At 40.2% G+C, this 27,265-nt stretch overlaps 1 protein-coding gene across 2 annotated transcripts in view; it reads left to right on the forward strand.

Moving 5' to 3' along the window:
* PHF20 (PHD finger protein 20) overlaps nucleotides 1–27,265 on the forward strand; it is a 106,870-nt gene that overhangs the window by 53,847 nt on the left and 25,758 nt on the right. For both annotated transcript variants that reach the window (XM_084888638.1, XM_084888639.1), the window contains 6 exons: nucleotides 1,313–1,426; nucleotides 2,178–2,366; nucleotides 3,549–3,728; nucleotides 17,410–17,688; nucleotides 26,059–26,157; nucleotides 27,077–27,244. In XM_084888638.1, the coding sequence (XP_084744764.1) occupies nucleotides 1,313–1,426; nucleotides 2,178–2,366; nucleotides 3,549–3,728; nucleotides 17,410–17,688; nucleotides 26,059–26,157; nucleotides 27,077–27,244 (1,029 nt within the window). The remainder of the gene's footprint in view (nucleotides 1–1,312; nucleotides 1,427–2,177; nucleotides 2,367–3,548; nucleotides 3,729–17,409; nucleotides 17,689–26,058; nucleotides 26,158–27,076; nucleotides 27,245–27,265) is intronic.

Genomic DNA, 27,265 nt, shown 5'->3' on the forward strand with positions numbered 1-27,265 from the left:
TGACTCAGTGGAGCCTTGAGCTCTCTAGATTATAGACTTGATTGGAACAGGATCTGAGCTATTTAAGGAGAGTTGTTTGTGTTTAATCTGGAATGTGTGTGACCTCCAAGTTCCCACCACTTGGAACAAAATCATGTTGGTACATTGGGAAAGTTGAACACAGGAAGAGCCAAGGAGTTCAGCACTCTCATCTTCTTTGCTTCCTCAGAGCTCAGTCTCAGAGCTCTTGTTTGGCCATTTGAGATGGCAGATATGAAGCTACTGGTGTTAGATTAGTCTTTCCTTCCCCCTCTCTTCCTTTTTCTTCTCTCTCCTTTTAATCATCATCAGTCCCCTTAGCCCTGCCTTCCCTCCAACACTTCCTGATTTCTTATCTTTTGTTTTTACTTCTACTTGCCTTTTGTAATCTTATCTTTCTTGATTGGGGAAGAGCCTCTTAAGTATTAGATTTAAAAATAAAAAGTACTACTGTCTGGGGGTTTAGTGGTTGCACTGCTAAATTATGTCAGAGCTGAATTTGCTAGTGATCAGCAGTCTGGCCTGGAACTTTGACTGTCAAATAGAATAGCCTCCTGAGATTTTTCTGGAATTGTTTTTAGAGGTTATAAATTTTGACATTCTTTTTAGTCTCTCAAAACTAGGACCAATGCCAAGCTAATTTAGCAAGTAGAGATTGAAAACAAATCAAACCATACTTCCAGGGTTCATATTTTATGAATCAGCCTACATGGTAGATTTTCAGAGTATTGGATAAGTCAAGTTTTGATGAAAAGATTTGATGCTGTGCCCTGGCTGAGTAGCTCTTTTGGTTAGAGCATCTTCCTGATACACCAAGGTTGTGGGTTCGATCCCCGGTCAGGGCACATACGAGATCAACTAATGAATGCATGAATAAGTTGAACAACAATTGGTGTTTCTTTCTCTTTCTTACTCTCTCTCTCTAAGAATCAATAAATAAAAAAATAAAGATTTGAGGTAATAAAAATGACTTTAATATTGCTCTTGCACCTTCATATTTTAAAACAGTCATATTGGGATATAGTATTTTAAAGAGAGGGTTTCAGGAAAGAAGTATATGATTAGAGATGGGTCATGAATGTCAGCACCTTCCAAAGAAGTAATTTCTCACCCATTTTAAACCCTCCCTCCACCCTTAGCTTAAGTAAGAATGCCTCTTGGTCTGTTTATCATGCAAGGATGTGTGTGTGTGTGTATGTGTGTGTGTGATTATATCTAACAATGAGGATTGGAGCAGCACTCAATCCTCATTGTAATTACATTCCTTGTTTGTGTGGTGTTATTTACATTGTAGCTGTGGATTCAAACTCTCAAACTTTGCAACCAATAACATTGGAATTGAGAAGACGAAAAATATCAAAAGGAAGTGAAGTTCCATTAAAGCGTCCTCGGCTTGACAAAAATTCATGTGAGTCTTTGTTCTGTGTATGTGTGCCTAGAACTTGCCTTCAGTTGGGTTGGCCTCCTCTGTATCCATGTTCCCCCTATGCCCTATAGACTCAAAGACATGTCCTTGATTGTAGGCTCTAATGTGAGTGGGATGTGATTAGATCAAAAGTTTTGCTAGAAGAAAAATAAATCTCAGCATAAACTCCCATTAATGTTGAGTTCAGTGGTGTCATTTCCATACCCATAAACTACATTTGATTTGAATTCCACTAGAAACTTAATGACTTAGGAAGGGATGAATTTCATATGCTGAGTGAAACTTTAAGAATACTATTTATTGATTTAAAAAAAAAATCCTATTGGCTCCAAAAAGGATTTGTGATGGCTCTAAGGCTCTATAAACCTTATTGACTTTGAAAGTCAGTACACAGACTTTTATGGTAGGAAGCTCCAACATAGAACTTAGTTGTTAAGATTGGGACATGACGTTAAGATTGGGACAAAACATTGGCACATATTTGTAGACTATGAATCCTTAAATGGAATTCTATCTTGGTTAGAGCGTCTTCCTGATACACTAAGGTGTGTGACAGAGTGACTGTGCCTTTACTTATAGCCATAAAACAAGGAAGGATATATCCTTTAGTGACTGGCCTAATATTCCAGAATTTTCTATAAAGCCCTTATAGAGGACAGCTAGCTCAGAAATCTGTAGTAGCAGAGTTATTTCTTCTGGTCTCTTGACAATAACTCTCTTTAATGATTTATAGCCCAGGAAAAGTCAAAAACCTACCCAGCAAACACTGACAAAGACTTATCAAGGAGACGGTCCTCTAGGCTGTCTACAAATGGAACCCATGAGATCTTAGATCCTGACTTGGTTGTATCGGATATGGTTGATACAGTTAATACTGATTCTTTGCAAAACACATCACCCAGTTCCAAAGAGTCTGAAGAAGGTAAGTCAAAGTCTGCTAAGGAATTGTATTGCCTACTTGATGCTTGTCTGGTGTGAACCAATCTAAGAATGTGTACTACCTACCACAAGTTTTAGATGGTTTTGAAATTAAGTTATTGAGTGGGCTGCAGTGTTTTATATTGTCTTCACTGATAACTTTTTTTTTTTTTAAAGAAGTCCTTTTATCTATTTATTTATTTATTTATTTATAAATATATTTTATTGATTTTTTACAGAGAGGAAGGGAGAGAGACAGAGAGCCAGAAACGTCGATGAGAGAGAAACATCGACCAGCCGCCTCCTGCACATCCCCTACTGGGGATATCCCCGCAGCCAACGTACATGCCCTTGACCGGAATCGAACCCGGGACCTTTCAGTCCGCAGACCGATGCTCTACCACTGAGCCAAACCGGTTTCGGCTATTTTTTATTTTTTTTGGAATATATTTTATTGATTTTCTTACAGAGAGGAAGGGAGAGTGATAGTTAGAAACATCGATGAGAAACATCAATCAGCTGCCTCCTGCACACTCCCTACTGGGGATGTGCCCGCAACCAAGGTATATGCCCTTGACTGGAATCAAACCTAGGACCTTTGAGTCCGCAGGCTGACACTCTATCCACTGAGCCAAACCATTTAGAGCTTCACTGATAACTTTTTGAGATTGGTTTTGCTTATATACATCTGAATATTGGGCTTGAAGAGCCCTGCCCACCTCTTTCTGTCTTTCTGATACCACTTCATTCCAGTGCCTATGCTTTGTGAGTTAATGCTTCTGACAAGTCCTCCCTTTATTTTAACCTCTTTTTAAAAAATATATACTTTTTATTAATTTTTTACAGAGAGGAAGGGAGAGGGATAGAGAGTGAGAAACATCGATAAGCAGCCTCCTGTACACCTCCTATTGGGGATGTGCCCACAACCAAGGTACATGCCCTTGACCGGAATCGAACCTGGGACCCTTGAACCAAACCGGTTAGAGCCACTTTAAACTCTTATTAGCCTTTTTGAGATGCTCCAGCCCTGGCTATATGTGCTAGAGCCTGTGAATATATACTTTTATGCTATGAGATGAATGGCTTCCTCTAAAAGTCCTTGGCTTTCTTAGTCTGTTGAGGTACTTTTGGTACCCAGACTATATACATGTATATGCTTCCCACATACTTTTTTCCCCCCATCCAGGTCAGTTGAAATCTCCTTTGGAAGCTGGCCAGATCTCATCTGCACTAACTTGCCACTCCCTGGGAGATGGATTGGGGGTTACAGACTTGGAGTTGAACTGCAAGTCAATGGGAGAAAACGCTATGAAAACAGAACCGGCTTCTCCTCTTGCTGAGTTTCAAGAGATTTCTGCTGTGGCAGGTTCATATTCAGAGTTAACATAATTCTCTCCTAATATATACTTTCGATTGTGAAGTATAATTGATGTTTTTTTAACCTTTTATTAATAATACTTCCTTATTTTAATGTTATATTTTTTCATTTCTCATATTGCTAATTTGTGTTTTCTCTTTTCTTGATTAGTAGGGTAGGGGTTTATCAATTTTGTTTGATAGTTTCAAAGAACCAACCTATCTTTCTCTATTTGTCTTTTTTAGATGTCATTGATTTCTGGAAAATTTAGAGTTATAAATTTTCCACTAAGCACTGCTTTAGCTACATCCTACACATTTTGTTATGTTCTATTTTCATTCAATTCAAATATCTTGTGACTTATTTGTTTTGCATGGGTTACTTCGGACATGTGTTTCTAAGTATTGTTTTTTTTTTTTTTTTAAAGAAACTTGCTGTTATTGATTTCTAATGTAATTCCATTGTGGTCAGATAATGTACTCTGTCAATTTTGCTTTATGTATTTTGGAGTTCTGTTACTAGGCACTTACATATTTATAATTTTTATGTCCTCCTGATTAATTGCCCCCTTTGTAATATGAAATATCACTTTGATTTTGATAATAGCATTTTACTTGAAGTTGATATTAGTGCAGGTACCAGCTTTCTCTTACTTACTATATGCCTGGCATTTTGAACACTTTCTGTAAACATAAGTGTGTTTTTAAATTCAAAGTGTGTCTTTTATATTTAGAATATAGTCAGGTTTTGCTTTTAATTGCAATCTTTAAGTCTACTTAAGTATAATTATTGATATGGTTGTTTTTAGGTCTACTATTTGCTTTTTGTTTTCTGTTTATCCTCTGTTTTGTTCTTTTCTGTTTTTGTTTTTGTTTTTAGGTTAGTTGAATATTTTTTCAGAATTTCATTGTAATTCATCTATTAGCTTTTAGCTATATGTCTTAGCATTTGTTTAAGAAGTGTAGATTCTGACTTATATTCTTAACTTTTCACAATTTAATTGAGTCACTTTATGTAAAACGTTGTATAGTTCCATTTACCCACCCCCCGTTATGCTTTAGTTATATGAATTTTATCTACACATACTAAAATTCACAGTATAATATTATAATTTTTGCTGTAAGCAATTATATATTTTAAAGAAGACAAAAGATGTAGTCTTATGTACATGGTTGCTATTTTCAGTGTCTTCCTTTCTTCCTAAAGATTTCTTTCAGCATAAAAAATTTTCTTTAGTTTTTCTTGTAATACAGGTTTCCTGGTGACAGATTGTGTTAGTTTTTGTTTATCTGAATATGAGTTGATTTAACTTTCATTTTTGAAGGATATTTTCATTGGATATAGGATTGTGGGTTTACAGGTTGTTTTTTTTTTTAAGTACTATAAAGATGTACTCATTGTCCTCTGGCCTCTTTTATTTCTGACGGGCAGTTAGTGATCATTTATATCAATGCTTCCTTGTTTGTAATGTGTTCTTTCCTTTTTGGCTACCTTCAAGATTTTTCTCTTTATCTTTGTTTTTCAGCAGTTTCACATGTTTAGGTTTGTTTTATTTTTGTACTTAACCTGCTTGACTTTCAGTTGAGCCTGATCATCAAATTTGAGCCATTATTTCTGTGAATATTTTTTTCTGTTATTTTCTCTTCTACCTTGTGGGTTTACATTAGACTTTTGTAAATATGTTATGCTAGACCTTCTGGTTAACGTAGCAGAATAGTTCTTTGAAAATAGTGTATTCAGATATTTATTCCTGGATCATCCATGTTTCTATTATGTTGGTCTTTTGTCCCACTGGGTCAGAGTGTTGTGCCTTAGTCTCATGGATGCAAGTAATCTCCCTTTTCTGGTTGAGTCACCTCTCTGTGGCAGAGATCCTCTCCTCCCAGCCTGCTTTTCTGTCATGTGGGGGAAATTACTAGAATTAATGTTCAAATGAAGTGGAAATTTAATCTCAGAGTTTAGAGCTCTAGATGAGCGGTCACCAACCTTTTTTAACTCATGGACTACCGGACCACTGCTCTTGATGACAGCTATATTCCTTATAACTCAGCAGACTGAGCTCTTAATTATGTTGTCTTAAAGGTGGAGCTATGTTAGCTATCACTGGAAACTGGCAATGAATTATTTCCACACCACTAGAAAATAGGCTGTGTAGAGATGAGAGGAGTGAGGACATTAGGTTACAGGCTAAATCCAGTGCCTGATTTTTTCCTTTAGTTTTTCTTGTAATACAGGTTTCCTGGTGACACTGTATTACAAGAGGATATTTTTGTAATATCAACCGAGGATATTTTCCCATCCCCCCCCTCCCCCTTTAAAAAAAAAAAAAAGAAAGTGGAGGGGCGGAGGGATGGGGAGAGAGAGAAACATTGATGTGAGAGAGACCCATTGATTGGTTGCTTCCTGCATACTTCTGGGGTCAGGGTTTAAACCTAGAACCCAGGTATGGGCCCTGGGCCTGGAATCGAACCTGAGATACTTTTGTGCTTGGTCCGACACTCGCCTGTTTTGAAGCTTATGTATTTTGTGGGGTCTTGAGCTACCTCTTTCCAAAAGAGAGAGAGAGAGACAGAGACAGACAGACAGACAGACAGACAGACAATATTTGTCTTTGTTAATTTAGCAGTGTCTCTGGTTTGTGTAGAGACTATGAATAAGGTAAAGTGAGGGTGGGACAGGTGAGTCTTGGGAAAGGAAAATGGAAAGATTTTATATTATCTTTTGCTCTTTTAGATTGCACAGGGGATTTTCTAGGGAATGATATTGAAACTACTGCCTGTTTTTTTTTTTATTTTAAAAATATATTTTATTGATTTTTTACAGTGAGGAAGGGAGTAGGAGAGAGTTAGAAACATCAATGAGAGAGAAATATCAATCAGCTGCTTCCTGCACACCCCCCTCTGGGGATGTGCCCGTAACCAAAGTACATGCCCTTGACTGGAATCAAACCCGGGACCTTTCAGTCCTCAGGCTGACGCTCTATCCACTGAGCCAAACCCCGCTGCCTGTTTTTTAAAAATGTGTTTTATTAATTTCAGAGAAGAGAGGAGAAGGAGAGAGAGATAGAAACATCAATGATGAGAGAGAATTATTGATCAGCTGCCTCCTACATGCTCCACACTGTAGTGTATTGCTAGCAGTTGGGGCATATGGCCTGACCGGGAATTGAACTATGACCTCCTGGTTCATTGGTTCATAGGTTGACATTCAACCACTGAGTCACGCTGGCCAGGCCCAACTGTCTGTTTTCCAAGAGAATTTTTAGTAATGATAGAGGTCAGATTACTGTGAGCTTGTACTGGGAGGAATAAATGCTGCAAGGAACCTATTACTAAAGTAGGCTCTAAGCTTTTTACTTTCATGACTTAAAAGCCAGAGGAGAATGGAGTTGAAATTGTTCCATTTGGGTAGGCATTTGTTTATGATGTAAAACAGAAATTAGAATAGATGCCCTAAGAAGTTCATTCATCTCAGATTATTCTCTAAATGTGGGCCCCAGCCTAATGGACATTCACAGATAGCCAGGAGTATTTGAAAATGGGCCACAGTACATTCATTCTATTTTTAAAAAAATCTTCACCCAATGATATTTTCTCCATTGATCTTTGGACAGAGTGGAGGGAAGGGAGACGGGAAGAGAGGAGAGGAGAGAGGGAGAGAAACATTAATGTGAGAGAGACACATTGATTGGTCGTTTTCCACTCATGCCCCAACCAGGGCCAGGGATTGAACATGCATCTGAGTATGAGTCCTTGACTGGGAATTGAACCAGAGACCTTTTGGTCTGTGGGCCAATGCTCTAACCATTGAGCAATCGCTCAGGTCCATTCATTTATTTTAGTCAGCAAATATTTAGCAAGTGCCTACTAAGTCCTACATGAAACACAAAATAAACGAGAGAAGATCTAGCAGAAATATAGGTTCAGTCAACAAATTAAAAAAAACACACCTAAGTACATGTTAGAAATGAGACATTTTGCCATGTGGTCTAAATCAGCGATTTTCAACCTTTTTCATTTCATGGCACGCATAAACTAATTTCTAAGATTCTGCCAAACACCAAAAAATATGTCTTTTGCCAATCTGACAAAATTTGTATAATTTGTATAATTTTGATTCCTTCACACCAGATGGCTATTGTTGCGTTAGCTGTTGTCATTCTCTTATTTTAGAATCTAAGGGGAAAAGAGTCAGTGCTCCCGACTAATTAGTTTTAAAAATTCTTGTGGCACACCAGTGTTCTGTTACACACGAGTTGAAATAGATCAATGATTCTAACCTCTGGAGTCTTGATATGTTGTCAGTTATAAACTGAATAGAAAGTTATTTGTCATTAAAATATCAAAAGTTTACAAGGTATTTACCTTTAAATTAACCAGTAATGTATATAATAGTTTTTTCAAATGGTTTATTTTTAAGTTAACCAGGTCAGATTTAGTGTAATGCTATAGTGGTTTAGCTTTCACACACTTGAGTAGGAAGGTCATAAGGTTACAGTCATTGTAGTTTGAAAAGTTGTGGTGTCTATGATCTACATCAGACATATGCTCTGGTGAAAAATTGGTTCAGAATTCATTTTTCCAGGGATTAGAAAGATGAATGAGATATCTGGACAGTCCCCTTCTAGGTTTCTCAGTCCAGAGGAATGAATAAAACTGTAGGAATCAGTAACACAAGAGAAAAAATAAGATGGTGTCATGAGCAATACTTAGAAGACTGACAATGATAATATCTGTCTGAAAGTTGAACTCAGGACTCGCTTGTTGAGCCCTTTACTATATGCCCAGGAGCTCTGCTAACTGTTGAGTATACAAAGATGAATGGGTGTTCTTGGTCTTAGTATTTATTAAATGCTGTTTGGATATAACTTTGGGAGAGAGATGATATTTAGGTTGATGCTTTGGAGGCAGGGGTGGAAGAAGGTAATACTTGTTCAGGGCCTTGAAGGATGACTAGCAGTTAGGCATTTGAAGGTGGACATTGAGCAGCATCAACATAGGTTCTTTTCTGAGACTGTCAGGTGTGCTTTCTGACTTAATTGTAGGCTTCCTGAAGTGAGTTAAGACTGAGCAGGTAAGTTACTGCCAAACTGAGGTCAGTTGCTTTGAGGAGTTTATGGAGCTACTGAAAATGCAGGATAGGGGAATAGCCCTGAAATGTTCACTTAGCTCTCTTGTGTTGGTATGGTTGCTTTAGTCCTATGTAGCTATTCTGTGGGGGAGGAGGTTGTTGAAAACACATTCACCAGGAATGTGTTTATGTAAGTAAGCAGGAAGGAGGGCAGTATCATCTTCAAGAACATCTAGCATGGCCCCTGGAGGTCAGGATACTGATGGATTAGTCATTGTTTAGTAATTTCTGTCCCGATCTGGTGACAGTCTTGAAATTTCTAACCTGGGGTGGAGTCATCATCTGAGAAATCAGTATGAAGGAAGTTCTTGGGCAGCAGAAGGAGGAGCTGGGGAAGGCAAGTCTAGTCCAGAGTAGAAGATAAACTGCTCCAAAAGCAGCTCTGCATTTGGGGCAGCTTTGCCATCTTGTGGAATAAATGCTCAGTGATTTTTGTGAGGGCTTAGTGCAGAGATTTGCAGTCTAGGGGATAGGCTTGGCAAGATTGCTTTTCTCCTATTTACATATTCTGTGGCCTCAAATTTTTTCCTGTATATATGTTTTTCCTGCATATACTTTTAAGAAGTTTTTATTTAGAAATAATTTCAGACTTATAACAAAGTTGCAAGCATAGTACAAAGATTTCCTGCATACCTTGGAGATATTGAGGTTTGATTCTAAGACAATCTAATAAAGCAAGTAAAGCAATAATACAGGGAGCTGTAATTTTTCTTCTTATGGAGAATCTTGCCTTCAGTTTGTAAGAAACACAATATCCTCGAAATTGAATAAAGCAAAGCTCAGTAAAACGAGTTATGTGTGTGTGTGTGTGTGTGTAATCTTTAATCAGATTCCCTACTTGTTAGCAGTTTACCATGTTTGCTTTATTATAATTTTTGTGTTTTTCTCCCCACTTTTAAAAAAAAGTCTTTATTATTGAAAGTATTACATATGTTCCCTTTCCCCCCATTGACTTCTAGCCTACCCCTGCCCCAGGCCTTCACCACCCTAATTTTCTGTTTTTTTTAAAAAAAGTATTTTTTCTGAATTGTTTGCAAACAAGATGCAGACCTTTACCCCTGAATACCTTAGTACATATTTCCTAAAAAATAAAGATGTTCTCTTACATTACCACCATATAATTATCAAAATCAGGACCTTGCCCTAGCTGGCTTGGCTCAGTGGATAGAGCGTCAGCCTGAGGACTGAAAGGCCCCAAGTTCGATTCTGGCTAAGGGCACATGCCTGGGTTGCAAGCTTGATCCCCAGTGGGGGGCATGCAGGAGGCAGCCAATCAATAATTCCCTCTCATCATTGATGTTTCTATCTATCTCTGCTTCTCCCTTCCTCTCTGAAATGAAGAAAGAAATATGCATTTTTAAAAATCAGAATCTTGTTTCAACTTTATCAGTTGTCACAATAATGCCCCTTATAGCAGAAGTGGGAAAACATTTTTTCCTTCTGGTCAGGATCTAATACTGGATGACACATTGTATTTAATTGTCATTTTAAAAAGTCTTCCTTCATCTGAAACAATTTTTCAGTCTTTCATGATCTTGACATTTCTGAAGAATATGATATTCCTCAATTTGGGATTTTCTGATTTATCTTCATGATTAGTTTAGGTCAGCAGTTGCCAACGGGTGGTCCGCAAGGTCTGAAAAGTTGGCGACCGCTGGTTTAAGCAAATCTTTGGGACAGTGGTTGCCAGCCAGCGCTCTGTGGACCACTGGTGGTCCATGAGGTCTGAAAGGTTGTCGACTGCTAGTTAAGGTTATTCACTTTTAGCAGAATACCATGTAAGTAACATGTTCTTTTCAAGTATGTTGTATCAGGAGGCACATAGTATCTGTTTGTCCTATTTATTGGTGATGTTAATCGTGATCACGTGTAAAGTAGTAGTTACCAGGTTTCTCTACTGTAAATATATTATTTTTTTCCTTTATAATTAAAATTTTCCTGGTGAGAGGTTACTTTGAGACTATGTAAATATCTCCTTTATTAAATGTTCACCTACTATTTTAGCATTTATTGATATTTCTTGCTTGAAACACCTTTAATTATGATGGCTGCCACATGGTGATTTCCAACTCTCATCATTACTTCTACATTTATTAGTTTGATTCTATCATAAGAAGAGCTTTCCCTTTTTTATTTGTTGTATTTATTTATATCCACATGGACTGATAGATTCTTACTTTGTTCCATGGGCTGTAATCTGTTTCTATCATTACTTATTTTATTTTATTTTTTTAAATATATTTTATTGATTTTTTACAGAGAGGAAGGGAGAGAGATTGAGAGCTAGAAACATCGATGAGAGAGAAACATCAACCAGTTGCCTCTTGCACACCCCCTACCGGGCATGTGCCCGCAACCAATGTACATGCCCTTGCCCGGAATCGAACTTGGGACCTTTCAGTCCGCAGACCGAAGCTCTACCACTGAGCCAAACCGGCTTCGGCTCATTACTTATTTTAATAACCCATATTGACTTATATTTGGCCAATGGGAGCCCTTCAAACTTGTTCCTGTTTCTTCTCTTCTTTGAGCATTTATTTATTTTCTGTCATAACAAATTGTTTAAAGCTCATCTTGTAACTTATCCAACCCTGGATTCAGATATTTCTCCAAGAAGTTCTATTTCTTTTAAATGGGAAATTTTGAAACCAAGATCTGGGCTCTGTATGTGCTCATTGTTCCTAGGGTAAACAATGAGAAAATGTGCAAGTTCCTCTTTATCACCTGCCTTCCTAACCCAACCCCTTCTCCAGAGGTGACCAGTATCAACAGTTAGATTTCTATCCTCTGGTTTCCTTTCTGTGCATTTTTTATATCTTCCTCTCCTCTCATTCCCCCTGACCACCCATGGAGTTGTGTACTGGGCAACTTCCTGTTTTCACTTAATATAACTTGAGATTACTCATATCAGTAAGTACAGAGCTACTTCATTCTTTTAAGTGGCTGATTAGAAATATATAATTCCTACTTCTCATAGATTTTTTTTTTTAACTGCTTCTCTGTGAACATTTTTGGATTATTTTCCTTTTTTAAAAATAAATTTTTATTGATTTCAGAGAGGAGAAGGGAGAGGGAGAAGGAGAGAGATCAATGAGAGAGAATCACACCTTCTACTGCCTGGGATCCAACCCAGGCATGTGCCCTTGACTGGAATCCAACCCAGGATCCTCAGTCCACTGGTTGATGCTCTATCCATTGAGCCAAACCAGCTAGGGCTGGATTATTTTCTTTAAGCAATTGACTGGACTTGCTATGAATATTTAAATCTGTTCATATTTTTCATTTATTGCTTTTTGTTATTTCAAAGGTGAGAAAGTTATTCCTTCACAGACCTGAAAAATGTTTTATTCATTATAGTATTTGAAGTACATGTCAAAAAAGTTTTAACTACTGGGTTGACATGGTATCATTGCTGACTAGAATACCAGCTGTATTAGAGGTTGGTGCTGAGCGAACACAAAACAATGAGAAGTGGCCCTTATCTAACTCTGGCTGGAGAAGTGACAAATGATAGATCCAAGAGCATATCCCAGGTGCTAAAGATGGAAGTTTTCTGTCACTATTTCTTTCAGTATGTTTTTGGTATCTTGCTCTCTCTCATCTTCTGGGACCCCTATAATTCCGATGTTGGTTCGCTTGAAGTTGTCCCAGAGGTTTCTTACATTATCTTCAACTTTCTGGATTCTCTTGTCTTCTTGCTTCTGCGAAGGAGTATCTTCTGGCTCTTTATGTTCCAAATCTTTGACTTGATTCTTGCTATCTTCCATTCTGTTTTTAGGACTCTGTATAATATTTTTTATTTCAGACAATGTATTCTTTATTTCTAGTTGATCCCTTATTATTTCTTGTTGATTCCTTATTATTTCTAGTTGATCCCTTTTCATATCCTCATAGGTCTTATCGACCTTTTCTAGGAAGTTCTTGAAAAACCTTATAAGCATGGTTTTGAACTCTATATCCAGTCGTTTTTTGTCCTCCATTTCTTTCCTTTGTGATCTGTTTCCTTGTCTCTGCATTTTTGCAGCTTCCCTGAGTTGGTAGCCTTAAAAGTCTCTGTGATCAGCTTGGATGGGGCGGAGTTTCAGGGTGGAGCCTACAGCGTTGGCTTACGTCAGCCACGCCCTATGAGGCTCCTGAGTCTCAGTATTCCTCAGGGTCCTTCAGTACTCGTTGCCAGCACCTCTGAGAGAAAGGTACCCTCGAGTTTCGCCTGCTACCAAACAGTCTAGGCTCTCCCCCAATGAGCCCGGAACTGGGGTTCAGTTCAGTTGGAAGTGGGGTTGGAAGTGGGGTTCAGAGTAGTCTGGAGCTTTTGTCTCCTTCCCATTAGGGCAATCCAGCGGCACAGTCAATCGCCCGTTCTCTGTGTGCAATGTGCGCGCCTCTGGGACTTCCTTTCACAGCTCCCCTGGGTTTCTGCCTTACACCCCAGGCTCCCTCTGTATGAGCCTGGGTCCCCAGGGTCTGGCCTAGAACTGGGTTCAGTGCAGTCGGAACTGGGGCTCAGCACAGTCCAGAGCTTTTGTCTCCTTCCCACTAGGAAAATCTAGCAGCAGAGTCAACGGTCCATCCTCTGCGCGTAATGTGCTTGCCTCCGGGGGCTCTGCCTTTCGCTGCTCCCCTGAGATTCCACCTAACAGCCCAGGCTCCCTCTGTATGAACCTGGGTCCCCAGGGTCTGGCCTAGAACTGGGGTTAGTGCAGTCGGATCTGGGGCTCAGCACAGTCCGGAGCTTTTATCTCCTTCCCGCTAGGGAATGCCAGCCAGGCACTCAGCCTCCCCCTCCTCTCCGGTTCCGTCCTCTCTGTGCGCGCAATGTGTCTTCGTACCTTAGGCTTTTACAGCTCCTCTGATTTTCCTTCTGGTTTTCTCTTTCCTTCTCGTTGTAGAATTTCCAGTCAGTCGACTTTCCTGTAGTTCTGGATAATATCCATTTTGTATTTTAGTAGTATTTTATTGAAATTGTTGTGTGAGGCTGCAGTTAGGTGTTACCTATGCCGCTATCTTGGATTCTCCTCTTCACTTGATTTTTAGATTCACTTGTTGATAGATATGTATTTGTTGTTCATAATTTTTATCTTTACCTTTTTCTTCTTCTTTCTCTTCTTAAAGAATACCTTTCAGTGTGATCATTTCACTAATTCTAGTAATCATCTGTCACTGCAAACCTATGACTTATATTGTAGGCTATATTTTCCTTTTCCTTTTTCAATCATCCCCATCTTCTCTCTGGCAACTATCCCTTTGCTCTCTGTTTCTGTGTGTCTATTTTTTTTTGTGTGTGTGTGTGTGTGTGTGTGTGTGTGTTTTAGATTTGTATTAAGTGAAACTATAGTATTTATCTTCATACAGTCATATTTCACTTGGCATAATACCCTCTAGGTCCATCCATTTATATTGTCGCAAATAATAAGATTTCATTCTTTATTGTGTAATATACCGCATCTACTTTATTCATTCATTATATTGATGGACACCTAGGTTGCTTCCATATCTTGGCTATCGCTGCAATGAAAATAGGGGTGCATATATCTTTTGAAATTAGTGTTTTCATTTTATTCAGATAAATACCCAAAGGTGGAATTGCTGGGTCGTATGGTAGGTCTATTTTTAGTTTTTTTGAGGAACTTTATACTGTTTTTTGTAGTGGCTGCACTAATCTGCAGTCCTATTAACAGTACACAAGGGTTCCCTTTTCTCCACATCCTCACCAAAACATTATTTGTTGATTTTTTTTTTTTTTTTTTTTTTTATGGTAGCCATTCTTTATAGAGGGAGATGATATTATTTGCATTTCCCTGATGTTCAGTGATGTTGAGCATCTTTTCATATGTCTGTTGGCCATCTGTATGTCTTTGGAGAAATATCTCTTCATGTCCTCCGTTCTCTTTTGTATTGTTTATTTACAAATATATTCTTCCACTTAGTAGGTCCTCTTTTTGTTTTGTTGATGGTTTCCTTTGCTGTGGAGAAACTTTTTAGTTTCATGAAGTTCTATTTGATTATTTTTGCCTTTGTTTTTCTCTTTTGGGGGGGGGACATAGTCAAAAACTAATGTCAAATAGTTTGCTACCTATGTTTTCTTCTAGGAGTTTTATGGTTTCAGGCCTTACATTTAAGTCTAATCCAGTTTGAGTTTATTTTTGTGTCTGTCTGTCTGTCTGTCTGTCTGTCTATAAAAGCCTAAGTGGCCATTACTGGTCAACCACTTGCTGTGATGTGCACTGACCACCAGGGGGCAGACATTTAATGCAGGAGCTGCTTCCTGGTGGTAGTGTGATCCCACAGCAGGATGCCACTTAGCCAGAAGCTGGGCTCTTGGCTGGCAAGTGCAGCTGCGGTGGCGGGAGCCTCAGCAACAACTGCAGTGTTGCTGAGTGGTGGCAGCAGGCGCAGTGGGGCCAAGATGAGCGGGAGTGGCGTGGTGCTCACCCCTGGCTCGGTCTCCTCCCTGGACACCTGCCACTTGGCGCACTGCTACAATACCACATCCCCCGAGGGGTCCTGGATTGCGAGAAGGCGCAGGCCAGGCTGAGGGACCCTTCTGGTGCATGAATTGGTGCACCAGGCCTCTACTATGGTATAAGAGAGTGATCCAGTTTTTTTTTTTTTCTCCTTCTCATGCATCTGTCCAGTTTTCCCAGCAACACTTGCTAATGATCATTTTCAATTCTTAAAATTTTTACATTTTTCTTTTTCAAGCATTCTTCTTTTGCGTTATAAGTAAATTTTCACAAATGCAAGTCAGAGGATGGTTGCTTGAACTTGATTGCTCTCGTCCTCAGGTGGGACAGTCAGTAATGCTCTCTGATCTCAGACCTTAGCTTTGTTTCCATAGTGGTAAGTGAAGTTGTCTGGAGTGATTTTTAAAATACTGTCATATAGAAAAGGAATTATTAGGCTGAACCATAGGAAATGGCCAATATTAACCTTTTTAATACTACAAAAAATGTCAAGTTTATAAGGTTCAACCTAATAGGTCCAAAAGGAAGAAATTTGTATTTGGCTTTAAGAAAGAATTAAAAAAGAAAGAAAGAAAGAATTTTAGAACATAGCAGAGGTTAGAGTTTTTAATTTCTCTACTGATATGCTTGTTCTATAGTATTAGTTTCAGAAGTATGTATTACATTTTACTTTGTTACTTTTTCTTTTCTTAACTGCATCTAACTGATTTGAGCCTCTTTCGTATATCTCTTGTCCAGATGGAAAATGATTTTAAGGAGTTGTGTTTGGGGATGTGTGTATATAATTTTTTACTTGTTTGAATTGCCTATATAACAGCATCCATCAGCTCATCAAGCCTACCAGTTTTGCAATCATACCTTAGTGCTCCATAGAGTATGATTTAGATTGAGTTTAAGGATTTGAAAATTTATTTTGATTATGGAATGTACTTCAGAAAGTAATCATATTTTGAATTTTTAGCACACTATTTGCTTCTAATGGAACTTGTATCATTCATTGCATTTAGGAAAAACTTGTTTCACTCAAGAGAGCATATTCTTGAGTAACCTATTCTGGAGAGGCATGGCTTGAGTTTAAGGTGATTGCTCTCATCAAGTGAGGGTCCTGAAGGGAGTCCTCAATAAACAGATTTTCTATCACATGAAGGCCTTGTGACAGCTTTATTTTTTGTCACTGATGTATGATAGACCATTGCCTTCTGTTCGTTTTTTTCTAGGGGGTGGGGGTCAAATTTTGTCTCTTGAATTTGATCATTGAGCCCTCTAAGTTCTCATCATGTCTTCCAGCTCCATTCAATTGTTTGTTTATAGTATCTGAGCACTTTTGATGAAACAAAATACATGGTAGTGAAATCTCAAAAATATTCAATACTAAATCCTTTGTAACAGTTGCACTGTCCTTGTGTAAAAACTGCTATAAGATCCCTTAGGTCAGTGATGGGCAAACTCATTAGTCAAGAAATATCTACTGTACAACGATTGACATTTCTTTAGAGATCCAAATTTTTTTAAACTTAAACTTCTTCTAATGTCACTTCTTCAAAAGAGACTCGCCCAAGCCGTGGTATTTTGTGAAAGAGCCACACTCAAGGGGCCAGAGAGCCGCATGTGGCTTGAGAGCTACAGTTTGCCGACCATGGTATATCGAGAGATTCCACTAGAAGTGTATCGAGAGATTCCACTAGAAGAATCCCTAGTTCTTTCCATTCAGATTGATTCTGGAATGCTGGTGAATCTGAGTTTGGCCCAATTCCTGAATGACAAGTGTTAGGGTAGGATCCTGATTTTCCCTTCTTTTTCCAAAGTCTGAAATGCTGAGAACTAGGGCAGCTTTAGAAAAAAAAACAAAAACAGCATGCTGATCTCTTTTTTTCAAAATGTGAATTACAGTGGATTGATTCTCTGTTATTTACCCTAAAGTTCTATATTCCTTCTCTCCAACCAGTAATCATTGGGAGTAATGACAATCTGATTGATATCTCCAGTTATATATGCATGCTATTCTTTCACTTTCTATTTCCATGTGTTAATATGTGTATTATAACAACTAGTTTAAACACAAGGGATCTTTGTTTTTTGTTTTTGTTTTTTTCTAGTAACAAATACTTTTAAGAAAACAGTTGATACTGTGACATCTAAAGCACCAGCTGTCGACCTAGACCACAAATTTAGGTGCAAGGTTGTGGATTGTTTAAAATTTTTCCGCAAAGCCAAGCTGTTGCACTATCACATGAAGTATTTCCATGGAATGGAGAAGTCTCCAGAGCCAGAGGAGAGCCTAGGAAAGAGGCATGTCCAAACAAGGGGTTCTTCAGCTTCAGACAGGGTCAGCCAGGAGAGCCTGACCAGGAAGCGAGTCTCTGCCAGCTCCCCAAGTAAGTATTTTCATTCTGTGTTGTATCTTTATCATGGAACACTCTGCTGCTCAAGTTTCAGTGTTTACATTTCTAACATAGAAAACAGGTGTTGATGTGGTCCAATTGAGTCCCAAAAGATTGAAAAAGACAAGTGGTCTTCAGGGATTGCATTATGGGGGAAGCAGAAATACCAAACTCATTCTTAACCTCAGCCTCTTGCTGTTCAAGTTACCCTGAGAAAGTCACTTAGCCTTTGAAGGCTTTTGTTACTTCCAGTATGAAGTAGGGACAGTCAAGGAAAGGGAACTTCTTCCAGAACCAGCAGGAGAACTTGTGCTCAGAACAGCATGGCTGCAGTCATCCCATCCCCCATCCCTGCCTGCAGGACAGAGGGACAAAAGAACTAAAAGATGATATATGATTTTCCTGTGTGGTCAAAATTTGAGTCTGATTTTATGATAATTGCAACTGAAAATGTTTTCCTATAGCATTGTTTATTTTGCTTAGACACTACCTTGTGGTAGTAAGGGTTACTATAAAATCTCATGTTCATGTTTTATTACAAAGCACCTTCTTGGAGATTTCTTTTGAAACTTACAGAGATTGAAAAAACACATTTTTCTGGGGAATTACAGAATTAGTGAGTTTTCAGTAAGTTCAACAAGCTTCCTGACTTTTTACCTAAAACTGTAACATTATTGTATACTAGAGGCCCGATGCACAAAATTAGTGCAAGAGTAGACTTTCCTTTCCCTCCTGCCTGCACCGGCTTCCCTCTGACACTTGGGACCTGGGATTCCCTCTGGCCTCCAGCAGGTACCTGGGACCCAGGCTTCCCTCACAGCCCCGGCTTCATCCAGAAGGTTGTCTGGAGTAATTAGCATATTATGCTATTATTATAATATTTAGCTTATAGCTTACCCATTAAAATACATAGGTATTTGATGGCATATGAAACCCCTGGGCATTTGACACCATGTATAAAATCAGGTTTCAGGACAGTAGGGCAGTGTCATGCAGACTAAGGTGGTCTCCTGACCCTGTGTACAAAATCAATAGACATGGTGTTACTATTTGATATAATTAAGAAACCTAGATGATTGAGTTCCTACTTTTTAAAAAAAATATATATTTTATTGATATTTTATAGAGAGGAAGGGATAAGGATAGAGAGTTAGAAACATCGATGAGAGAGAAACATCAATCAGCTACCTCCTGCACACCCCCTACTGTGGATGTGCCCACACCAAGGTACATGCCCTTGACTGGAATCAAACGTGGGATCCTTCAGTCTGAAGGCCAATGCTCTATCCACTGAGCCAAACGGGTTTCAGCTGAGTTCTACTTTTATTTACTGCCCTTGGATCTCAACTATATATATAAAGAGTCAGGGTCTGTAACGCCCAAATTGACAGAATGTACAACTAAACACCAGAAGTCAGTCCTGCAGTCAGTGCTGGGTTGCCACGGCAACCCAGCACTGACTGTTGAGGGGGCTGCAGATCAGGTCCAGAGAGAGACGTGGAGAGAGAAGCATGATCTGATTCACAGCCTTCTTGGCAACTGTTGATCAGCCCTTGCCTCTCTTTCTCTCTGGGTCTCACCAGCAGCTAAAGGGGCTGCTGATCAGCCCCACTTCTCTAATCAAGCCCAGAGATAGGCTCAGAGATGCTGACTGGCATAGAGAACCCAAATCTGGTTGAACTGCGAGGAGCCAATGGCTTCCTAGGAGGCGGAGCTTTTGACACTGACTGGCATAGAAACTGACCAATCAGAACCAAATCTTGGTGAAATATAAAGGTAGAACCTAAGGTGGCGGCTGAGGAGGGGTTTTAAGGGCAACAGCTGTTTGGTGTAAAGTGTAAGAAGGCAGTTCAATTTTTTAATGACCAGTTTGGTAGTAGAGTGCATATGGCTGGCTATCAGTCCAGATATAGGGATTATGTATTTTTGACTGCCAAGAGCATCTCCTCCTGCTGAAAAGTCTTTTCCTCCCTTTTAAGCAAGCCTATCTTCTATAATATATACTAATAAAAGGGTAATATGCTAATTAGACCAGGTAGACTGGCTATCTTCTGGACATCTGACTTCCTTCTGTACAAAGCCATGGTGGTGGGGGCCGAGGCGGAGGCAGGTAGGAGCGATCAGGCTGGCATGGGAGGGTAGTTGGGGGTGAGATCAGGCTGGCAGGGGAAAGCAGTTAGGGGTGATCAGGCACAAAGACAGTTAGGGGCGGTCAGGCAAGCAGGGGAGAGCAGTTAGGGGCAAGATCAGGCCAGCAGGGGAGGGCAGTTAGGGGCAAGATCAGGCCAGCAGGGGAGGGCAGTTAGGGGCGATCAGGCGGCAGGCAAGAGGGGTTAGGGGCAATCAGGCAGGCAGGCAGGTGGGTGGTAAGGAACCAGCAGTTCCAAATACTCCCTCCCTTACCTCCGACCACGAATTTTGTGCACCTGCCCAGTAGTATTAATATAAAGTAAGTCTTCACTTTATGTCGTCAGTAGGTTCTGTGACTTTAAGTGAAACAATGTATAATGAAGCCAATTATTTACCATAAGCTAATAGATATAAATAAGTCCTGCCTCTGCCACTAATCAGCAGGAACTTCTGTTGTAATCTCTGAACCCAGGTCAGTAGACATGTTCATGGCTGTCAATGAGAGCAGACATAGCAGGGTGTTCAGGAGATTCCACCGGCCCCAGCTCCCCAGAGGACATCCTCTGTTCCAGGCACCTCCTCCTCCTTTTCTCCCATCAGGGCCTCTGACCATTTCCTCACTGTTTGCTGGTACTTGACTAATCTGATAACTAAATTTCTTAAATTTTGAAAGAATAAAACCAACTTAATGGCTCACTTGTCTTTTTGGCATATCTAGGTTTCACCTCAGACTTCTAAGAAAACCCTTATCTTTAGGAGTAGAATTTCAGACATTTGAGGGGAGTTGAGCTGGGGAGATGTTTCTGGGTGAGCCTTTGATACCATGCAGCCTGTGTCTTGGTTACAGGCATTGTGAACTTGACCTTATGCTTAAGTGGAAAACAGAATATTAAAGAATTTGTGTTGCTTGGGTATAATTACTGTGAAAAAAAAAAAAAAAAGTACCCTCCTTATGCTGAGTGCTCAGATTATGACCAATGAAAATTTGTGTTCTAATAGTTTTCTTAGATAGAGATTCCTGACCAGAAAACTCTGCAAAGATGATTTTTGGTGTAACCCCTCAATTTTCCTGCCAGTAATGTTGAGTGGAAGAAGCTATTCTATTGAGTGGGGGAAGCAATTCTGGTCTGAGAGTCCAGAGACTGAGTCTTTTTTATTTTATTTTTTTAATATATATTTTTATTGTTTTCAGAGAGGCAGGGAGAGGGAGAGAGAAACATCAGTGATGAAAGAGAATCATTGATTGGTTGCCTCCTGCACACCTGCTACTGGGGATGGAGCCTGAAACCTGGGCATGTGCCCTGGTCACCGGAGTTGAACCTAGGCCTGCTGGTTCATAGATTAATGTCAACTACTTAACCACATTGTCTGGGCCAAAGACCAAATCTTAGTAGCAATCCTGCTATTGTCTACTTGTGCTCTGAGCTCATCACAGATCTGACTTCCTTGTTTCTGAAGTGATGAGGTAGAACTAAGTATAAATAAGTCAAGGACTTTTCATATGGGTACAAAAGCACATGTACAGATACAGTGAAAATGGCTAAGTCCAGTGTCAGGGACATATAAAGTACTGTGGGGACACAGATTCAGATTTTGCCTATAGAGCAGGGTGAGATGTTGAGAGGAGAAGGTGACATTTCAGTTAGCTTTGAAGGGTATGGGTAGGTAAGGGTTGGACCAGAAGTCAGAGGAATAGGACAGGCATCCCTGTGCTGGAAACAAGCAGAGCAAAGGTTTAGAGTCATTGAGGACAACAAACTGTCATGATAGTCTGTTCCTAAAGTGACTTTCTGATGTTTCCTCTTCCCTGAGTTAAGCCTTTAGTCTCATAAGTGAATTTGGGAGGTCTGTGTAGATTTACTTTTCCAAATGAGCTTTCTTACAGTACTAGAATACAATTAATAAATTCTCTTCAGAGGCAAGTTTAGGCTTCCTTGATAGTGTATTGGGTTTGTTTCTGCATATGTGAGTTCAGTCCAGAGTAGAGGTTTGGCTCATAAAGAATATTCTAGGACAAAAGGGAATGTTTGGTTCATGTTCTCACTTTGAATAAATCTTACCTTTAGGCTAGAATGAGCCTTTGGGCAGTGGGTGCTACTTTGTCACCATCTGCACATTTTTTCTTGTGGTGTTAGACTGCCTTCTCATAGGGATTTGTGCTTTCTCCTTTAATGGAAGAGAGTACTATGAGCTTAATTGGGGTATAAATTACCTATGTCAAAGTAGTTGGCTTTAATAAGACAGGTTTATTTCCTTTTCTGGTCAGACTGCAAGCTCCCACAGTGGCTCTATGAAATTGTCCAGGACTAGCCTTTTCCTCATTGTTTCTTCAGGCCTAAGGTTAAGGTGTTGCTCTTGTCTGCATGATCCAGAGTTGCTTATAATCTTGCCTGTCTTTTAGCTGCTGGGAAGGGAAAGGGAGGGCATGCTTCTTTCTTTTAAGGGCATAACCCAAAAGTACCACAGCCACTTCTGTTCATATCCTAAATATGTGTAACTGGCTGTAACTCTGTCAGGGGAAGCTGGAAAATGTACTCTTTTCTTGTAGAAGAAGTGGCGAAAAGAGTTTTGCATAGCAGTCTATGTCATATGAGCTACAGTTGAAGAATATAGGGTTTGAGAGAGAGATTTGTTGGAGGGCCATTTTGGGCTGATGTCTGGGTGGGATGCCTGGTGGGGGGTGATGGGAGATGAAGCTGGGAGAGTAGACATGGTGAAATGATGGTGTTAGGTCGTGAGCATCACTTCCTCTGGCAATGAGAATCTCTCCAAGAGCATACACACTTCTATGTCCTTGAGTTGCCATCCCCTGGTGCACATCAGAACATGCTCTCATCACTGCTTGTGTCAGCTGCATGGCCATGCTCTGTGGTATACAAGCAGTTCTCTCATTGGTGAGGGTGATATTCTTTCCTCTTCCCTCTGGATGCAGCAGTTTGCTGCCCTTCTTCTGTCATAAGTTAGTGATGATTTGATGGAGAAATAGAGAGTAGCCCTGTCTGGGTAGCTCAGTTGGTGGGAGCATCATCCTTACACCAAAAGGTTGCAGGTATGATTCCCAGGCAGGGCACATACTTAGGTTGCAGGTTTGATCCCCAGTCAGGGTGTATGGGAGGCAACCGATGGATGTTTCTCTCACATTCATGTTTTTCTGTCTTTCTCTAAAATCTATAAAAACATATCCTGGGTGTGTGTACACAGGGAGCAAGAAGGGCCATGGTATTTCTCCTGATGGGTGCCTGCAGCCTGAGGAAAGGACAATGGCTATCTTGGAAAAGCTGTGCCCTACTCGGGCGGGGGGGCAGTCTGTTCTCTCATACAGAATCCTGGCAGGAAGTTGTTCTGTCCAGCTGAGTCTGGGCATTTGGGAAGAAGCTCTATAGCCAGGTTACAGGTTTTGTGGATCCCGGAACAATTGGTCAAGCTGCCTGAAGAGAGAACTGATAGCAGATGGCACCACTTTCTGGGCAGACAGTATCGCAAGCAAGATAATAACAGCTAACATTTGAGTACTTGCCATGTGCTGGGCACTGTTTCAAACTCTTCACTTGTATTGTCCTATTTAATCCTCAAAACAAAGTCTATGAGGCAGGTACTATTGTTTCCACTTTATAGATTAGAAATTGAGGTGCAGATGAGATGGATTAACTTGAACCACTATCTGTATATCTATCAGGTGGTGGAGCCATGATTTGAATCTAGTGCAGAGCCCATACTCTCTATGTTCTGCTGTCTATAGGACTCAAGGGAAGGAAGCTCTGCCTGTTGTCACCTTCTCTTCCCTGTTCCTCAAGGACTCACCTGGGTTGGTTTAGTCCCAGCTGGGCAGCTCTCCCTGTGAACTCTGCCACCTAAGGCCACATAAGACTTCAAAAGCTTTAGGTAGAAGCCAAGGTGCGCCTCTGAAGGCTTCTCTCTTCCCTTTGTGTTCAGAGAACATGGCTTCTCTAGAATAGTTCCAAGAATCTTTTCTTTTTATCCTCATTGTTTGCTCCTCTAAAACTTCAGGGAAGATTCTCTGAAGCTTAATGTGACCATATTTCTGACCAGCTGCGACACTTGGAATACTTTTAGTTATGAGTAACAGGAAACCCAGGTTGAATCGACTCTATAATTAAGGAGCTGTGTTAGCTCACGCACTAGAGAAGTCCAGGGGAGGTATTGCTCCAGGACTATTGGTTGAAGACCTAGTGTCTTACTACCTCACCTGTCACTGCTGTTTTCAGGTTGAGTACCTTTGTTATAGGATGGTAGCCCGTAACATATGCTGCTTCATTCAAATCTAACAAGAGGGTAAGAGCTTATTACTCTTTTAATAAGTGTTGGAGCATAGGCCAATGTTTGGGTCAGATTAGTCCAATCCTGTTCCTTATGAACCAGTTGGCCCGGGTTCAGATTATCTAAGGCTATCACTGTGACAAGGGGCAGGGGATTACTTTTATTGGTTTAGCTCAATGTGGAGTCATTTCTGTCCAAACCCCTTAAATGCTACACAGTGAAGTAAGGGTAGAGGAGGTTGTGGGAGATACCCACCATGTCTGCTACATTAGCAAGCACAAAGTGAGCAAAGAAACCTGCACAGCCAAGGAAGGGGTGGTTGTGCTGTTGAACTACAGAGCAGCTCCATGCCATGTGCTCATTTCCTATTACAGGGCTCAAGGCTTCCCAGATCTTTTAATAGGTCTGAGTTCATCTTTTTCTGTACATCAGTTTATGTGATTTTGCAGCTTTTCTGAATTTAATTTTTTCCATTGCAAAGTAGTGATATGGTATAGCTGTATTTTATGCAAAAATGAAGTTTAAAAGTTTGAAGTGTGTTATACTAAAAAATCTTCCCTTAATGTACAAAATTTGAATTGATGCAAATCCCAAGAAATTGAGAAAACTCATCAACCACATGATTTCAAACCTGGTAGGCCAATGAGAGTGTGTTTATTATACCTTCATTTTATGGTAACATTAGTCAGGAATTATGTGAGTTTGAATAATGTGGGGTCTCCAGGAATCCCTTGTGTGGAATGAGTTGCCCCATTCTTTTACTGCCTACTGCTGGTTTCCCTAAAGGATGTGATGCTGTTTTGTTTGTTTGTTTTTGTTTTATATTTTTATTGATTTCAGAGAGGAAAGGAGAGGGAGAGAGAGACAGAAACATTAGTGATGAGAGCAAATCATTGATCAGCTGCCTCCTGCATGCCCCCTACTGGGGATCGGGCCTGCAACCCGGGCGTTTGCCCTTGACCAGATTGAACCCGGGACCCTTCAGTCTGCAGGCCAGTGCTCTATCCACTGAGCCAAACCAGTTAGGGCTGATGCTGTTTTATAAAATGGGAAATGCAAAGGAGATTGTTGTTGAGAAGCCCAAAGGAACTTCCATACTTAATTGGGGATGCCCTAGATTTTGGGTATTTATAACCTGCATCTCCATCTCTCTATCTCAAGGATCCAGGTCGTAGGTGATACCTCTCCTTCAGCCAGTTCTGCTACTAATTGGGGTTATTGCTGTTAGCATTTCATAAAACTAATGGGTACAGTTTAGTTTGGAGGTTATTTAACCAGAATTTACAAATTAAAAATTGGATTGGGCAACAGTTTCTATATGTGGGTAGGTGAAGATACATCATAGTAGCCCTAGTACTCCTTCCTTTCAGTAGCCTCCTAAGTCACTCATGGTAAAGGCCAACTTCCTTATAAGGTCCTATATCAGTGGTTCTCAACCTTTCTAATGCTGCGACCCTTTTAATACAGTTCTCATGTTGTGGTGACCCCCAATCATAAAATTATTTTCGTTACTACTTCATAGCTGTAATTTTGCTACTGTTATAAATCGTAATGTAAATATCTGTGTTTTCCGATGGTCTTAGGTGACCCTGCTAGCAATTCTCAACCTGTGGGTCGTGACAATAAATGTCTTCAGTTTTGAGAGCCACAAGGTCTCTGTTAGCTCTGTGGTTGACATATGAAAGCAGTTATAGTCAGGATATAACGAATGAGCATGGTGTGTTTTAATAAAACTTATTTACAATAACAGGCAGTGGGCCAGAGTTTGCTGACCCCAGGTCTAAAGGCTAAGGTGATGGAGAAAGGGCTCCAGAGCCCTGAGGTCAGAACCAGACCCAGAATTCTGTTCTACCATTTGTTTTAGTTCTTCACATTGGCCATGCTTAAGCATAAACACTCCAAGAGTTGTAAACAAAATGTTAGAATGCCAATACTTACACTTGTATTTAATTCTAGCTGCAAAAGACAAGGAAAAGAATAAAGAGAAGAAATTCAAAGAGTTTGTGAGAATGAAGCCAAAGAAGAAAAAGAAAAAGAAGAAGAAAACCAAACCTGGTAATTTTTCCCTGTAGGGTGTTTCACTTGGGTTTTCTTAACGTGGGGGCTGAGGGGTTCCTTTCTCCCCAGTCCTGGCCTCTGAGCTTGCACGGAGGAGAGGAAGGGCAGCAGGCCTTTACTGACCTGGTAGGCTCAGCCCTGGCAGGGGAGAAGCCCACTCACCCTGGGAGTTATAACACCACATTGGAATTTAGGAAAGCCCTCCCTCTTACTTCATTGGCCAGTGTGCTCTGCCATAGGGCAGTGCATAGGAAAGCATCCTGGTAACAGAGGATATGCAGATAAAGGACTGTATTTGTTTGCACACACGATTCAAACACACATCTCTGAAATATTTCAAGAAAGGATTCATGTATTATTATTTTTTTAATTTGAGAGAGGAAGGGAGAGGGAGAGAAAGATAGAAACATTAATGATGACAGAGAATCTTTGATCGGCTGCTTCCTGTATGTTCCCTTCCAGAGATGGAGCCTGCCACCTGGGCAAGTGCCCTGACCTGGAATCAAACCATGACTTCCTGGTTCATAGGTTGATATTCATCCACTGAGCCTTACCAATTGGACAGGATTCACTTCTTAAAAAGTGTGTCTAGATCTCACCAAAAGTTTATTTTCAAAGAAAATCAGTTTTCCAATCTTGGGAGCTAGGCTTAGAAAAATAATCTTCTGGCTTAGAAAAACAGTTTTATCAGAAAAGATCAGGGAAGAAGGGTGATGATGAAGAGGAAGTGTTTGGTTTTGAGGTTCTCAGAAGTGGCCAGAAGAATTAATCCCCAAATATCTCCTCCATACCATTTTGCTCCTGAGCTTTATAGCTGTTTAAGCAGCAGAGCTGTTGGTTGGATGGGGTTGATTCTAGAATGCCCTGATGATGTCCGGGGGTGGGTGCTTATTCCTTTCTGATCTTGTTTTTTCAGAATGCCCCTGCAGTGAGGAGATCAGTGACACCTGCCAGGAACCTTCTCCACCCAAGGCATTTGCTGTCACCAGGTGTGGGTCCTCACACAAGCCTGGGGCCCATATGAGCCCACAGCTCCATGGCTCAGAATCTGGAAACAACAAAGGGAAAGTGATGAAAGTACCTGGTAAGGAGGCTCTCTGCTGGC

This window comes from Pipistrellus hanaki, assembly GCF_964339955.1.
Source record: "Pipistrellus hanaki genome assembly, chromosome: 6".
Classification (NCBI taxonomy): Eukaryota; Metazoa; Chordata; class Mammalia; order Chiroptera; family Vespertilionidae; genus Pipistrellus; species Pipistrellus hanaki.